The sequence below is a fragment of the Phascolarctos cinereus genome, unplaced genomic scaffold (genome assembly GCF_003287225.1).
Source record: "Phascolarctos cinereus isolate Bilbo 61053 unplaced genomic scaffold, phaCin_HiC Scaffold_7;HRSCAF=346, whole genome shotgun sequence".
In the NCBI taxonomy this organism is placed as follows: domain Eukaryota; kingdom Metazoa; phylum Chordata; class Mammalia; order Diprotodontia; family Phascolarctidae; genus Phascolarctos; species Phascolarctos cinereus.
The window spans coordinates 4,190,546-4,204,758 of record NW_027556180.1 but is presented as its reverse complement, the minus strand read 5'-3'; the positions used below and the strand labels follow the sequence as shown (position 1 = coordinate 4,204,758).

Genomic DNA, 14,213 nt, shown 5'->3' with positions numbered 1-14,213 from the left:
TACCTGGTCTCTGTAGCCAGCGTGTTTTCTGTCTTCCAGCAGTTTCCAAGTAACTGAGGCTGGTGAGGATCCATCAGCCTCATTGGCTTCGATGAGAATGACTCTCAGACTTTCAGCGATCATCCCTGATTTCTTGGCCACAGTGACTGCAGTCTGCAGGTTGTCACCTGTAAACATCAGCCGCAGAATCCCTTGGCACTCCCGCCTTTGGGCAAAGGGATGGTGTGTGATGTCTCCCAGGTTGAGGGGATGATGAGGGAGAGATTGCTGGGGCATAGAGACCAAGGATCACAGGTGTAGATCTGAAAGGCACCTGGACCCAAGACTTGGACCAGGGCTGGGAGATGGTGGGAGTGGGGAGAGCAGCTCCTCAGGGTGCCTGAATCATTGGCAGCTGCTCCTTGGCACTTGCTGAGCTCTTTCTATTTAATACCACAAGTAATGATGATGTGCCAGGTGCTGCAATGGGCACCAGGGATAAAAAGACAAAGCCAAATAGCGCCTGCCCCCCAAGAGCTTATGCTTTACAATGATAATGACAAGAGAGCCTGGCAAGCCTCAATAGGTGGGAACATCATGGAATGGTTTTGAAAATGCCTTGGCCCACAAGCCGGTCACTGTTTGTGATTATGGAGGCCCTTGGCTCCTTTCTCAGTGGCCCCCCAGCAGGCTCCATGGCCCCTGCCCTTAACAACTTTACAAGAAGTGGGCAGAAGAAACAGGTGCATCACCAACCTAGGGTTTCCTGTGTCTCCGTCAGTCAGTCAACAAATGTTTATCAAGCATGTGTCAAGCATTGTGCTAAGTTCTGGAGATAGAAATAAAGGTAAAAGACAATCCCAGCTTTCAACGAGCTTGGAGTCTAATGGAGACAAAATGTAAACAAGTGTGTACAAACAAGATCTGTACAAGATGAACTGGAGATGATCCACAGAGGAACAGCACTAGCCTTAATGGGGATAGGCTGCACTCGGAAAACCAAGTGATGCAGATGAAGAGGAAGAGGACTCCAGGCATGGGGGACAGCCAATGAAAATGCCCAGAGCCGGGGAGAAACGTCAAGAGATCACTGGTACAAGGAGAAGGCTAAGGTGTAAGAAGATTGGAAATGTAGAAGGGTCCAGGCTATGAAGCCAAACAGAGGATTTTATATTTGAACCTGGATGTGATAGAAAGCCAGAAGAGTCAGCTGAATGGTGGAGGGAGATGACATAGTCAAACCAATCTGACAAGTGAATAAAAGATGGATTTGAGTGGAGAGAGATTTGAGACAAGTAAACCTACCAAGAGCATGAAGAGATGAGGGTATGCACCAGCTAGAGTCAGGGTCAGAGAACAGAAGGGGGATAGTTGGGGGATGTTGCAATGGTAGAATTGACAGGACTTGGCAGCTGAATGGATCTGGGGGTGAGAGTTAGGAGAAGACAGTGATACTCAGGTTGGGAGCCTAAGGAACTGGGAGGATAGTGGTGGCCTCTACAATAAGAGAGAAGTTCAGCAGAAGGGAGAGTTTGGGAGGAAAGATAATGAGTTCTGTTTGGGATATGTTAAACCTAAGATGTCTAATGAGACATTTAGAAACGTAAGATGAGACATTCAGATCAAAGCTTGCAGTAGTCAGTCAATGATGTATGACTGGAGGTCAAGAGGAAGGTCAGTTTAGACAAAGAGGAGAATCATGAGCATAGAGATGGCAGTTAGAGCCACAGGAATTTATGAGATCACCAAGTGAAATAGTATAGAAGGAAAAGAGAAGAGGGCTCAGGACTGAGCCTTGAGGGACACCCCCAGCTAAGGGTGCTGGGAAATGTTTAACAAGCAGCTCCCTGAAAAAGGAATGACATGCTCTTAAGTTTTATCTGCTTATTAACATTTTCTCTATCATTTTCTCAAATTTAGATAATCAACAAAACAATAAAAAGCCCTAATTTATAACATTTGCCATCTTTTGAGGGGTAAATACACTGAAAATTTAAGAATTGGCCTTTGTGAAACAGTCCAGGTTAATTCTGGTAAATCCCTGCATTAACAGGTAAGACTTACATGAAGAGCCAGCAAGAGACTGAGCAGTCAGAGAGGCCAGAGATGGGTCAGAGAGGTAGGAGGAGAACCAGGAGAGAAGAATATCCTGAAAACCTGGAGAGAAGGGAATGTCTAGGAAGAGACAGTGACCAGCAGAGCCAGAAACTACAGAGACATCAAGGAGAAAGAGAATTGACAAAAAGCCACTAGGAGACCCTGGGTAACTCTGGAGAGAAAAGTTCCAGCTGAGAGATGAGGTTAGAAGCCAGACTGTAGAGAGTGAAGAAATGAGTGAGAGCAAAGGGAGGTGAGGCATTGGTTGCAGGCCATCTTCTCCAGGAGTTTAGCCAGAAAAGGGAGAAGAGATAAAGTTACAGGGATGGAAAGAGATGTGCAATGTCTGTTGGCAGCAGAAAAGCAAATAATAGAGTGAGTTAAGATTCCCGTGAGAGCAGGGATGATAGAGGGGGAAGCTGCTAGCAGAGATGGAATGGGATCACTTGTGCAGGCAGACAGGTTTTCCTTGGCAAGAAGAAGGACCACCTCTTCATGGAAAATGAGGGTGAAGGAGGATATAGTGGCAGATGGCATCTGAGGAATGTGAGATGAGGAGGAGGAGGGGAAAAGAGGGAACTCTCAGTGAATGACCTCAATATTTTCAGTGAAATAAGTTAACAGGCTCTGATTTGGAGGGGAAAGGCCCATTTTTCCAGGGACAACCAGTAGTCATGAGTGCACACAACCTGACTTTGGAAGCCCAGACTCCTCTGTACCTGTGACCATCACTGTCCGTATATTGGCAGAGGTGAGCTCCTCCAAGACTGGCTTGGTCTCTTCCTTCAGGCAATTCTCCAAGATCAGGAGACCCAGGAATGTCAGGTCTGATTCCACCTTCTCCCTTGAAGTGTGTGAAAGAGTGAAAAGAAAAAAGAAATGTCTTGAGCTCTAGCAGACAAGCTGTGAGAGAGCCTCATATTTCACAAAGCAAAAAGACAGAGACAGAGAGAGAGAGACAAAGAGACAGGGACAGAGAGAGATGAGTGAGGGAGACATTTAAAAGATCGATTGTTCTCTGGTCAGGAAGATTCACTATTCTCAGTGAATTTGCTTTAGTCTACAAGAGAAGCTGGAGAACCTTTTGCCATCTCTAGGGGTTAGCCTGGCTTTTGCTGCCATGGAGTCTTAGCAATCACCCACCTACAAGAAGTTCTAGCTCTAGTATTAACCACAGCAGACTCTAAGAGAGATTCAGAAATATGAACACCAGCAGATATAAGGCCAGAACCAAAGTAACCAGCCATCCCTCAACCAAGACATTCTCTATCCCTATCTTTTTTTTTTTTGCTTTTTGGTGAGGTGATTGGGGTTAGGTGACTTGTCCAGGGTCACACAGCCAGTAAGTGTTATGTGTCTGAGGCTGGATTTGAACTCAGGTCTTCCAGATTCCAAGGCCAGAGCTCTATTCACTGCCCCATCTAGCTGCCCCCATCCCTATCTTTCAATGTCCTTAAGGCATTTCCATTCTGCTCAAGGGGTGTGTGTGTGTGTGTGTGTGTGTGTGTGTGTGTGTGTGTGTGTGTGTGTTCTCACACACAGCAGGGCATCAGAATCTGACATCCATCACAAGAACATTTTCAAGGTCTAGCACACGACCAACCTGCCAGGGAAGCCATTAGCCCTGGATGGTGGGAAGCAAACCTTTCCTGATTGATTTCTCTGAGACCTGAAGATCTCTGGCAGCCAGAGGCACCAGGCATCACCTGCTGCCTGGAAGTAAGAGTGACTGTAGGGAACAGCAGGTGGGAGGGCAGGAGGGAGGAAGCACAACTAAAGAGAAATCTTTAATGCTGGCATGTGGGAGAGGGGGGTGCCCCCCACCTGCAATGTTCTCCTCCTCCCCACCTGCCCCCTCCCTCTCCTCCTTCCCCTGCCGCTCCTCTCCTCTCTTCTCTCCTCTCTCCTCTCCTCTCCTCTCCTCTTCTCCTCTCTTCTCTCTGTCTCTGTGATTTTGCATATACATTTCCTCCTGCCACACACATACACTTATACTCACACACTCACACTCACATACACACTCACTCATACTCACACACACTCATAAATACATACACACACACACACAAAAGATAAACTCCTTGCAGACAGAAACTGTTTAATGCCACATTTCTTCTCCCCCAGCACCCAGAACACTATCTGGCACCTGGTAGATGCTTAATCAGTGTTTGGCAAGTTGAACTGAAGGGCTCCCAACATGCCAGGACCCTCTTTACCATATAGACCCTCACCCAGAGTAGAGTTGGAGGTCCTCTAGTCTGACCCTTTTATTTTACAGACAAGGAAGATGAGGCCCAGAGAAATGAAGCCAATTGCCAAGGTTACCCAGGTCACCGAATTCAGGGCCTGGGACTCCTGGTTCAGCACTCTCACCTCCTGTGGAGGAATGTGACTTGTTGGAGGCCCTCTATGTTCTAGGGTCAATTCTGCTCAGGGTTACCACATGCCTTAGGCAGACTCCCTTGGACTTCAGTGACCCTCCTGGCAGGTAATGGGATAGATTGGGGAACATCTTAGCGTCGGAGTCCAAGGCATCCTCTGTGTCTATCTGCAGGCCAGTCATTTCACCTTCGTTCCCTCCTCTGTAAAATGAGGGTCCTGAAGTACATGGGCTCTATTCCAACCTGGAGCTTGGCCCCAACCCAAAGGAGTCAATCCATCCTGGCCAGCGATCCTCTGGTCTCTCCTTCGCTTCCTCCCAAGCCTTAGACAGTGACTCTGTGACGTGCGCTCCACCCCACCCCTCACCTCTCCACACCCCCACTTTCACCCCCCCAGGGCTAGATGCTGCACAGAAGTGTCCTCGGCTCAGAGAAACGCGGCTAGCTGGCACACTAACTTCCGTGGTATCTGCCTTGGCGCGTACGTGTGAGTCGTCAGGGAAAGAATCCGGGCCCTTCTCATCCCTTTGTCTCCCAGCTCTCATCTTCTCCGACCTGCATCCCTGAGGTCTCCCTGCACTGGTGGGATATGATTTCCGCCACGAAATAGGAGTCCTAGAAGCGTCCAAGGTCTTCCTCTCTTTCCTGCGCGCACGCACTGGAGGGTGTGCCCCTAATGCAGCTGAAAATTGTCCCCTGCAGCCGGAGGGCAGGATTACGGGAACGCTCTTCCCTCTCCCTCGGGGACTGTGTTCTCCCTCACTCGATGGCATTCAGACTCACATGACTTTCAAAAAGACGAAATTAGAATAAAAATGACGAAGTTCACGAGAAGAGCTCAGACGTAGGTGCTGGAAGGGGTGGGAACGCCCGGAGCAGCACAGGGCGTGTCCCGCCCTGCCTCGGCTCCACAGGATACACGAGGGATGCAGTCACATCTGGAAGCAGCACAGCAAACACTACCAGTAACAGCAGCAGACAGTGCAGCCCGTGACCGGCCGAGGCCCTTCCTCTCCTGGTTCTTGTCTCAGGAAAGCTGCTGAGCAGCCGGGTGGGACTGCCCACCTTTCACGTGCCAGGCATCGCGCCGAGTGCTGGGTACAGAACAAGGCAAACAGCCCCTTCCCTCAGGAGCTCCCAATCTAACCCTCAAGAGGACCAGAGAAAGGTCAGGAGCATATTCCCTGGACGCAGGGACGTGGCTTCCGCACAGAAACCCTTTCCTTTGCGTCCTTGCATTCCAGCACCTAAAATCTACAGCAGGAGCTTAATATAGGTTTGTTCATTGACATCATAGCTGGAGGGAGGAAAAGAGGGAGGAAGGGAGGGAGAGAAGGAGGGAGGGAGGGATGGAGGGAAGCAAAGACCCCCAAGAGGAATTGAAACACGAAGTGCCCTCCACCAACCACTTATTTGTTCTCAAGTTGCAACATTCCCAAAATTTAGTCACCGTCTGGTGTGGGGAAAATTCACTGCCTGTATGGTTGTATCCCTAAGTGTGGCTGAGATGAAGAGAGTTTGGAGACAACCTCCCCTCTCCTACCCCCCAGTACGGACTGAAACTGACTTGAGATACTAGAATTAAATGGGGGCGGGGGGAAGGCCACCTTAATCAGATTTCTACCTGCAGATACTTCAAGGCATTTTCAATCCCAAGCATGCCAATTTAAAAAAAAAATCCTATGTTAAAAAGGCATCTCTCAAATTGCCTCTCAAGAGTCTTGATGTCTGAAGACATCGGCTGGGTTTTCTGTAAGTACAAGCTACACTTATTTGTCTGATTAATCTGTGAATTCATTATCAGCTGCATTTGGTGTAGTCACACACTCACACACATGCAGACACACACAAACACACACATATTCATACTTACACACATGCATACTCACACAGATGTACACACATGTGCACACATACACTCACACACATATACATGCACAGATTATGCACACATACATACACACACACACACACACACACACACATACACACATCATCCTGCCTGCACCAGTGGACACAGAATGATAAGAGTGCAAGCAGTCCTTCCCAAATGGGAACATGATGTGAACTACAGTCTCTGATCTAGGCCCTGAAAAGATTCAGTGATGAGGGCCAGGAAACAAGATGCTAGGACTTCTTCACCTGATCCAGGCAGTGATGTGATGATTGATCTCCAGCCTTTTGTAAGCCAATCCAATAACTCGAAAGCCCTGTATGGTGTAATTCTGGAGTTCACTGGCAAAATTGCTTGGCACTGTTCAGGAAAAAATAAAGGATTAATATGACAGAGTTACTCAATAAACTTTATGATGTTTGGGGGGGGGGGACACACCCAGATAATTCTTGCCCAGGAAGACTTCAAAATGAGTGGAAAACAAAGTCTTTCCCTTTCAAGGTTGAGGTACGGCTGGAGAGGTCAAACAAGAAAAATGCTTCCCCAAATAAGGAAGGAAGATGGTGAACAACTTTCAGTAGGGTTGCACAGGTTGCCAGTTGCAATCTGAGTTAACAGATTTAGGCAGTTACCGGTGTCGGGATGGCAAAAGCTAACCACCCTTTCTGGTGCCCCCTTCATGAAGGCCATCCTGTTGCCTCCCAACTCCTGCACAATGACGGACATCCTCTGCAGCACTGACGAGAATGGAAACTGGTGCAAAATAGCGATTCCTTCCACTGGGATCTGGGGAGACACCATGATGCCCTCAGCCATCAGCCCCCATCCAGCCCAGGACAGAAAGAACTGGATCTCAAGCTGCTTTAGGGGAGAAAGGAAAATCAGGGCCCCACGAGAAGATCTCAAGGTCTAACTGAAGCCAGGAAGAAATCATTTTAGACACATCCTAGCAGCTGGCTTTTCTCCAGCTCATTAAGGTTTCCAAAGAGTTGTTTGCATACTGTCCTCCACCCTCCCCATAGTACTGTGAACCCATACCATAGGTATTCTTCGCCCCATTTTACAGATGGGTAAACTGAGTCTCTGAGGATGAAGTGATTTGTCCAGGATCACACAGCTAATAAGGATTAAAGGCAGGATTCAAACCTAGGTCTCTCCTGATTCCTGTACCATCGAACACTTCCAATTATCCCCCATCTAGATGTGTTTTCCCTTACTGCTTTCAAACAGTCTGATGACTAGAAGGTGCATGGGAAGACCCCACACATACATAATGCAATCTTACTTGACAGGTTGCTTGGCTTGGCTTCACAATCGTGGCTCCTGCTGGGGCTCCTCTGACGTGGAAATCTATCCCAGAGTTCTCTATTTCCTGTTTCAAAAGTGGATGTTTCATTGCACAGATTTTGCCCTTTCTCTCCATTCTATTGAGAGCTCAGGCCAATTTTCTCTGAGAGTGAATCCCAAAGCACCAGATGCCTATGGAGGGCACCATCAGCAAGGCAGCTGGAGGGGAAATTAATCTAGGGCAGAAAATCTGGCTTCCACCATGGATGGGGTGGCCATCACCCTGCAGACAACAGACAGTTCTATGGGTCATTATGCGATCTGTCCCTCTTTCTCTGCAGAGAAGAAACATACTGAGTTGTGTGTCTCTGAGCAGGGTCTCTGGAAAGCTCACAGACAATTTTCAGAGCAGGCTTTTAGCATCTCTCTTGATGGTGTGCATTGTACATCTTTCCTTCACTAATACTACCACACCCTACCCCTTCTCCTTCCTGAGAGTCTTTCTAATTGTTATTGTTGGCCCCAAGGACACAAGGTCTTACATGCATGGCTAACATAAACCTTTGGTAACTGCCCTGATAACCCCAAATTATGCGCCATATTGTCCCCAATAGGAATCTTTTACCCAAAAGTGCCAGAGTGCTTTATTAACATCTTATTCAACAGATCCTTCCCATCCAGGGCAAGAAAGGCCAGCTTCATACTATGCTTCTCAGAGAAGGAAACATGGCCAGGAGGAACAAGAAGTTTTCCAGTCACATACACTTAGCTCTTGGTCACCAGAACTGAGCCCTGAGCACCTCTTTCTCTTCTCCTCCTCCCTCTCCAGTCAGACACAGCACACTGTTGTTTTTGTTCATTACATGCTGGGCACTATTCTTACCTCTGGGGATAAAAGGAAAAGCAAAAACCAAAAATGTTCCCTGCCCTGAAGGAGCTCTCAGTCTACTGGGGGAGATGGCATGCAACATCTATGTACAAGCAAGGCATAGAAAGAGATCATCTCAGAGGCTAAGATTAACAAGGACTAAGAAATACTCTTCTTGAAGGTGGGACTTTAGCTGATACTTGAAAGTCAGGGAAGATGGGAGGTGGAGATGAGGAGGGAGGGAATTCTAAGCAGAGGGGGAGAAGGGGGGGTCAGGTGTGAAATGGACTGTTGTATGTAAGCAGCAGCAAAAACATCAGCCTCGCTGGACTGCTGAGCACATGGAAGGGAATGAGATATGAGAAGGGAAACGCGGTGGAGGCGGAGGGTGGGTTGTGAAACCTTGGAACGCCAAACAGATTTTAAATTTGACCCTGGAGCCCAGAGGGAGCCAGGCCTTGGTTGGCACCAAGCACTTGGACAAGTGTGGTTCCTAACAGGCCCTGCTCTCCAGTCTTTGTTCAAACAGGGTGGGGCAGATGTTGTAGCCACGAGGGTCACAAAAGATCCAAAAACACTCCTTTGACAAATAAACAGAGAACAATTTGGATGAATAGTTTCTCACTTCCCCATTCAAGGACAGCTCCAAGACTCTACAGACAATATAAGCAACAGGCTGAATCAGAAAGAGGCTTACCCAGTTGGTGGCTTCAAACATCTTGACATCCAGAGGGTCTCCTTGGATGGTCCCGTCCAAAACGATGAGGGAGTGGCAGCTGGCCATGGCTCCACAAAGCGGGCCCCAGGGCAGAGTGCTGCCAGAGGTGAAGCTGTGGACCTCCTGGAAACTAAGGGAGGAAAGGGAAATGCACTCATTCTTTCAGTGGGTCTGCTGTTGCTCTGGGGCGAGGCCTGGGGCAAAGATGGAGTCTCTGGGGATTTGTGCTTCTTGTTCCTTCCTAAGGGTTGGTGTATCTGGTTTTGCTGGTTGCCCCTCACTGTTGTTACCTCTTGGGGATCAATCTAGACTTCTCGCTCTTAGTAAGAGAACTTACAGGAAAGGAGGCCCAAAAGTACCATTAATATGTACACCAATCTCTTTCTTCTGCCCGATTCCTGCCATGCTCTTTTGAGCCCTGAAGTTGTGCTGCACGAATGCCTCCTCACAGCTTCGTGGGACCCTGGGCTCCTGAGAGCGCCATCCCTTCTGGATGCCTTCCGCGTGCTCTGAGCACGCGTTCTGTAGAAGGGAAGCTCCTGCAGGGCAGGGATCGACTCCTTTTTGTCCTTGTATTCCCAGAGGCACCACAGCACTTGGCAAAGAGCAGGCTTTTAAGAAATGTTTGGTGACAGATTAATTGGCCTTCCCTGGCCAGACTGTAGATTCCTTGAGGGGAGGGAATGATCCATTTTTGTCTTTATGTCTGAGTGCCCAGCAAAATACATGACACACAGTAGGTGCTTGATTTGACTTGACTTGAATGTGTGTCTGCTGCAATTCAGAGAGGCAAATCACTAAGACCGCCAACAAGGGATGAGGGACGGGGGCCTGCCGTGGTGTAATGGGCATCTACTTGGAGTCATTATTCCTTTGCTCTTTTAAGGTGGGTTGACTAACACAGGGCCCTACACCTGGTCCAAAGCAGATGCAGCATCCAAGCTTGGACTCACCGCAGTCTTCAGCCCCTGAGGCGCTCCTTCTGGAGCTTCTGACAGAGGAGGCTGAGAAACAAGTCCCTGGAAGGAAATCCTCTAAGAACAAAATGCCCGAGGGAATGCCTGCAGGCTGCATATCCCCCTCCTCCTTCAGATCTCCCTGCCCCTTCCTGTTAGCTGCCTCATGAATCTAATGGGCTACAAGGGATCTCCGAGGTCAACTAGCCGAATCCTCTGTCTTCACAGAAGAGGAAACTGAGGCTCAGAGAGTTTCTATAACTTAGCCAAGGTCACACAATGTACCAATTGTCTTCTGACACCAAGTTGAGCACTCTTTCCAATACGTTTTCCAGAGGGCCTTGCAAAGCTGGAGACTCTTCTCCACCTAGGCCTCCCAAGGGCAGACGGCAGAGCCCAAAGGGCATTTGGACACATTTCTCTACATGGTTGAGCAGAACTCCCAGGCACGGGTGACCCACGTGAGGTCTCAAACATTATGTGCCAGTGGCTTACAATCACTCCTTAATAATGCTGAAGCATCTACAACCTTTTCTGAAGCAAAACCAGAGCCAATTTTCTACTGCTTCCCCAGCTGCCATTTACTCATGCTGTTCCAAGACCACACCATGGCCCATGAATCTGCTGAGTCCCATTTGGACATCATGTTAATTCCGCCAAAGATGTCACCTTGTTCCCTAAATGCAGCTTGTTGGCCAAGAAGCCCCAGCTGTCCTCATGATACATGACAACAGTCCACCCAGATTCCTCCTGAGGAGGGGCTTCATGATGACAGCTGGAAAGCCTCTGGCACATGGCATGTACACAGTCTTTCCCTCCCCAGAGCCCAAGCTGCCTATCTCTGTAAAGAATGTACTGAGCATATATAAAACATGGAACTGGGACATTTTGGAATGGGAGAGTACCTTAATGGTCATCACATTCTCTGGACATGGGAGCTACTAGCCAGCCACATTTAGGAAGCAAGGCAGCGTTTCCTACTGGCAATAAGATCTTAAGATCACAGATCTAGACTTCAGAGGTCATTTAGTTTTATATCTTAAAAATGAGGAAACTGGGAAGTTGTGTGACTCATCCAAGGTCATGTGGTAGTGTCAGGCAGTCTTAATCATTGCAGAATTCATTCTTTAAGTTGAGCCCAAATTAAACTGCTGCCTTTAACCTATTGGCCCTCACTAACAAGAAGTTTGAAGTGTTCACTCTCTTTAGAAAAAGTGGGTTATAATTACAATTCTGTAAGACCACAATGCAGAGTGAAATCCCAAAGGGAAGTGTGCATCCTGCTGAACCTTGTGTTTTGCTGGAGTCCAAACTTGGCTTTTTTCCTCAACTCTCCTTTTTTTGAGAAACATCTTATCACATCAAAGCAGAAAATAAAGTACTTCTGGGGGGAGGGAGTTCGGGTTTTGCCACTGGCTAAGCTCTATGACACTTGGACCACAGTGCCTAGCTCAGAGTGAGCATTTATAAAATGCTTGTTGATAGGTAGACTGGACATTCTGATGGGCCATAGTGCCTATTGAATGCCTGGGTCATTGGGATAGGATGAGCCTCGAAGCCTTCCTAGAAGAGGCGAATCTTGAGAAGTTTGGATGAGGAGGGGGAGAAGATGACAATGGGGTAGTTGGAATAAGAGTGTGGGGAGAGCAGAAAGAGATAGAGGTCTAATTCATTTTCCCCACTAGGGCATGAGCTTCTCTTATTTAATCTAGCCATCTTATTTAATCTATGAATCCCTGGTGGCCAGTACAGTATGTCACACCTCATAGGTATATTAATAAATACTTCTTGAACTTGAATTATTAAGGGATAGCTATCTGAGGCCCCTCTTCTCCATCTCCAATTCCTCCCACCAGCTCTCTTCCAACATGGTTTAGAGATGTTTCATTTTCATCTGGACTCACTACAATTTTCCAGTAGCCACATTAAAATGTGGCAGCCGGAATTAGACACAGGTCCAAGGCATGACCAGATGAACCCTCATCAAGGGCTAAAACACTGAGAGCTTTCAAATAAAATCCTTTAGCCTGAAACTAGAAATTATGTGCTCACTAGAGGGCTGACTCTTGTAATTACATTGAAAGCAGGAGGTTTGGTGGGAGAAAGAGAAGAAGGGTCTGTAAAGAGTTAAGCTTTATCCTCAGTGAGTTTACATAGAAAACCAAATGCAAATAAAAATACTATGGCTCAGACCATAATTACCATCTTGCCTTAGACCCCCAGTGGAGACTAGCCAGGCCATAGGAATAAGGGCTATCCCCCCCCCCCGACCACCATCCCTGAATCAAGGCTCACTGCTATAGCCATCATCCAGGGGAACAACTCACGTGGAGAAAGGCCCCACCACCACCCCCCAAAGGACCATGAGGCCTTTCCTCTACTTCATGGCTAAACTCATCTATGTATGTTTTCTCCCACTATTAAAACACAGACTTCTTGTGATCTGGAACCCTGGCTTTCTGTTTGTATGCTTAGCACTTCACTCAATGTTTGGCATATAGCAAGTGTTTGCATGAACTCTTATTTACTTAGTGAGGTAGGAGAGAGGGCCCACAAGTTCTGAATGTGGAGTGCATTACCTGACACATTCTCTTTGGTGATTAGTTTTGTTTAATTGCTCAACTGGTAAGAATGAGGAGCTCTCCCCACCTTGGTCTACACCCTAGAGCCTGATTTCCCCTTGGCCTAGCCAGAGGGATAGCTCTGGAGGTGATTGCATTGTAAAAACAAACTTTATCAATAACACTTTTCAAAAGAGGCAAGGCCATTGGCAACCAGGGTAAGGGTAGGTGACCTTTCCACATGCCAGGCCAGGTTCTTGGCCGTCTTGCTGTGCCTGTCTCTGTTTGTTCTCCTCCAAGGAGAATTGTGGGAAAGTAAAGAAAAGGAGGAAGCCCATTGAAGGAACAAAATATTTGTGACTCAAAGTCAAAGGCCAATCTTCCCATTCCTGGGAGGCGTCAAGGGGCAGACACAGAGTGTTGAGAGGATAGAGCTATGTGCCCTGGTTCCCACCCCACCCTCATCCCACCATACCTCCAAGGCACTCACCCATTTTTATCTGAAGGGACCACACCCCAGAGATCCAAGCCATCCTTTGTTAAGGTGCCAGTCTGAATAAAAAGAAGCATTTAAATGCACTTTGAAGAGGGGAGAGCTCCTGAAGAAGCACAATTAAAAAGTATTACACCAGAATTTCATGTGTGTCACAAAGGTGTTATAGAGGACAAAAAGCCACGATTAAGTTCCTAAACCAGGGAATTAAAACAGCATAGCCCTAAAGAGGGGTGCTAATGTCGTATGATTGTGGCAAAGAGCAGGAGAGGGCTGCATTTTCCCTGCTGCATTACACTTCCATTATTTAAACTTTCCTCCATCTCAGATCTGTAACTCGTGTTTTAGAACTGAGAGCATGGCCTGGTGCACTGAGAAGTAAGTAACTTGACCAGGGTCACATAGAAAGTTTCCAATGCCAAGAATAGTATGGCCTCAAAGGTAGAATGATGCTGCAATATAATAGGTGAATGAACAGGGGCGATTTTTCCTCAGCTGGTTACCCTTCCATGTCTGAAGTTGCTTCCTGAGAGCTATGAAGAACTAAATTGCTCTAACACCCTGCCTCCCCTATCACTCCTCTCTTAGTCTATCAGAACCTTGGACAGTGTTTGCCAGGATTCAGGCTCTGACATTGTTGCCACCTTCTTTTCAGAGGTGATACTAAATTCACTTCCATTCTTTATCTTTTTAATTTAATGTTTTAATTAAGGCATGTGTGACCAAACTATATTGCATTATTCAACCCCTGGAACCCTCTCACCTCAACATGTTTGCCTGCACAAAGCAAGAGATAAAAAAGAATGGTGACCTCTCACTTTGAGACCAGAAGAAATAAAATTCTGAACTGAGGGTTTTTGGAGAAAAGTCTTGCAGGTGCTGATCTCTAAGACTCCCTCTAGCCTGACATGCTATGGTCCTATGACTGCTTTACCCAATCTCATCTCAAAAATTCAGTATTTTTTGTTTCTTTGGGTGC

At 47.4% G+C, this 14,213-nt stretch overlaps 1 protein-coding gene across 1 annotated transcript in view; it reads right to left on the bottom strand.

Moving 5' to 3' along the window:
- ATP13A4 (ATPase 13A4) overlaps window positions 1–14,213 on the bottom strand; it is a 94,575-nt gene that overhangs the window by 24,421 nt on the left and 55,941 nt on the right. Inside the window, exons 13-19 of the mRNA XM_020964649.2 lie at window positions 13,232–13,293; window positions 9,204–9,354; window positions 7,637–7,723; window positions 6,984–7,137; window positions 6,600–6,711; window positions 2,796–2,920; window positions 4–167 (exon numbers count right to left, since the gene is read on the bottom strand). Of these exons, the coding sequence (XP_020820308.1) occupies window positions 4–167; window positions 2,796–2,920; window positions 6,600–6,711; window positions 6,984–7,137; window positions 7,637–7,723; window positions 9,204–9,354; window positions 13,232–13,293 (855 nt within the window). The remainder of the gene's footprint in view (window positions 1–3; window positions 168–2,795; window positions 2,921–6,599; window positions 6,712–6,983; window positions 7,138–7,636; window positions 7,724–9,203; window positions 9,355–13,231; window positions 13,294–14,213) is intronic.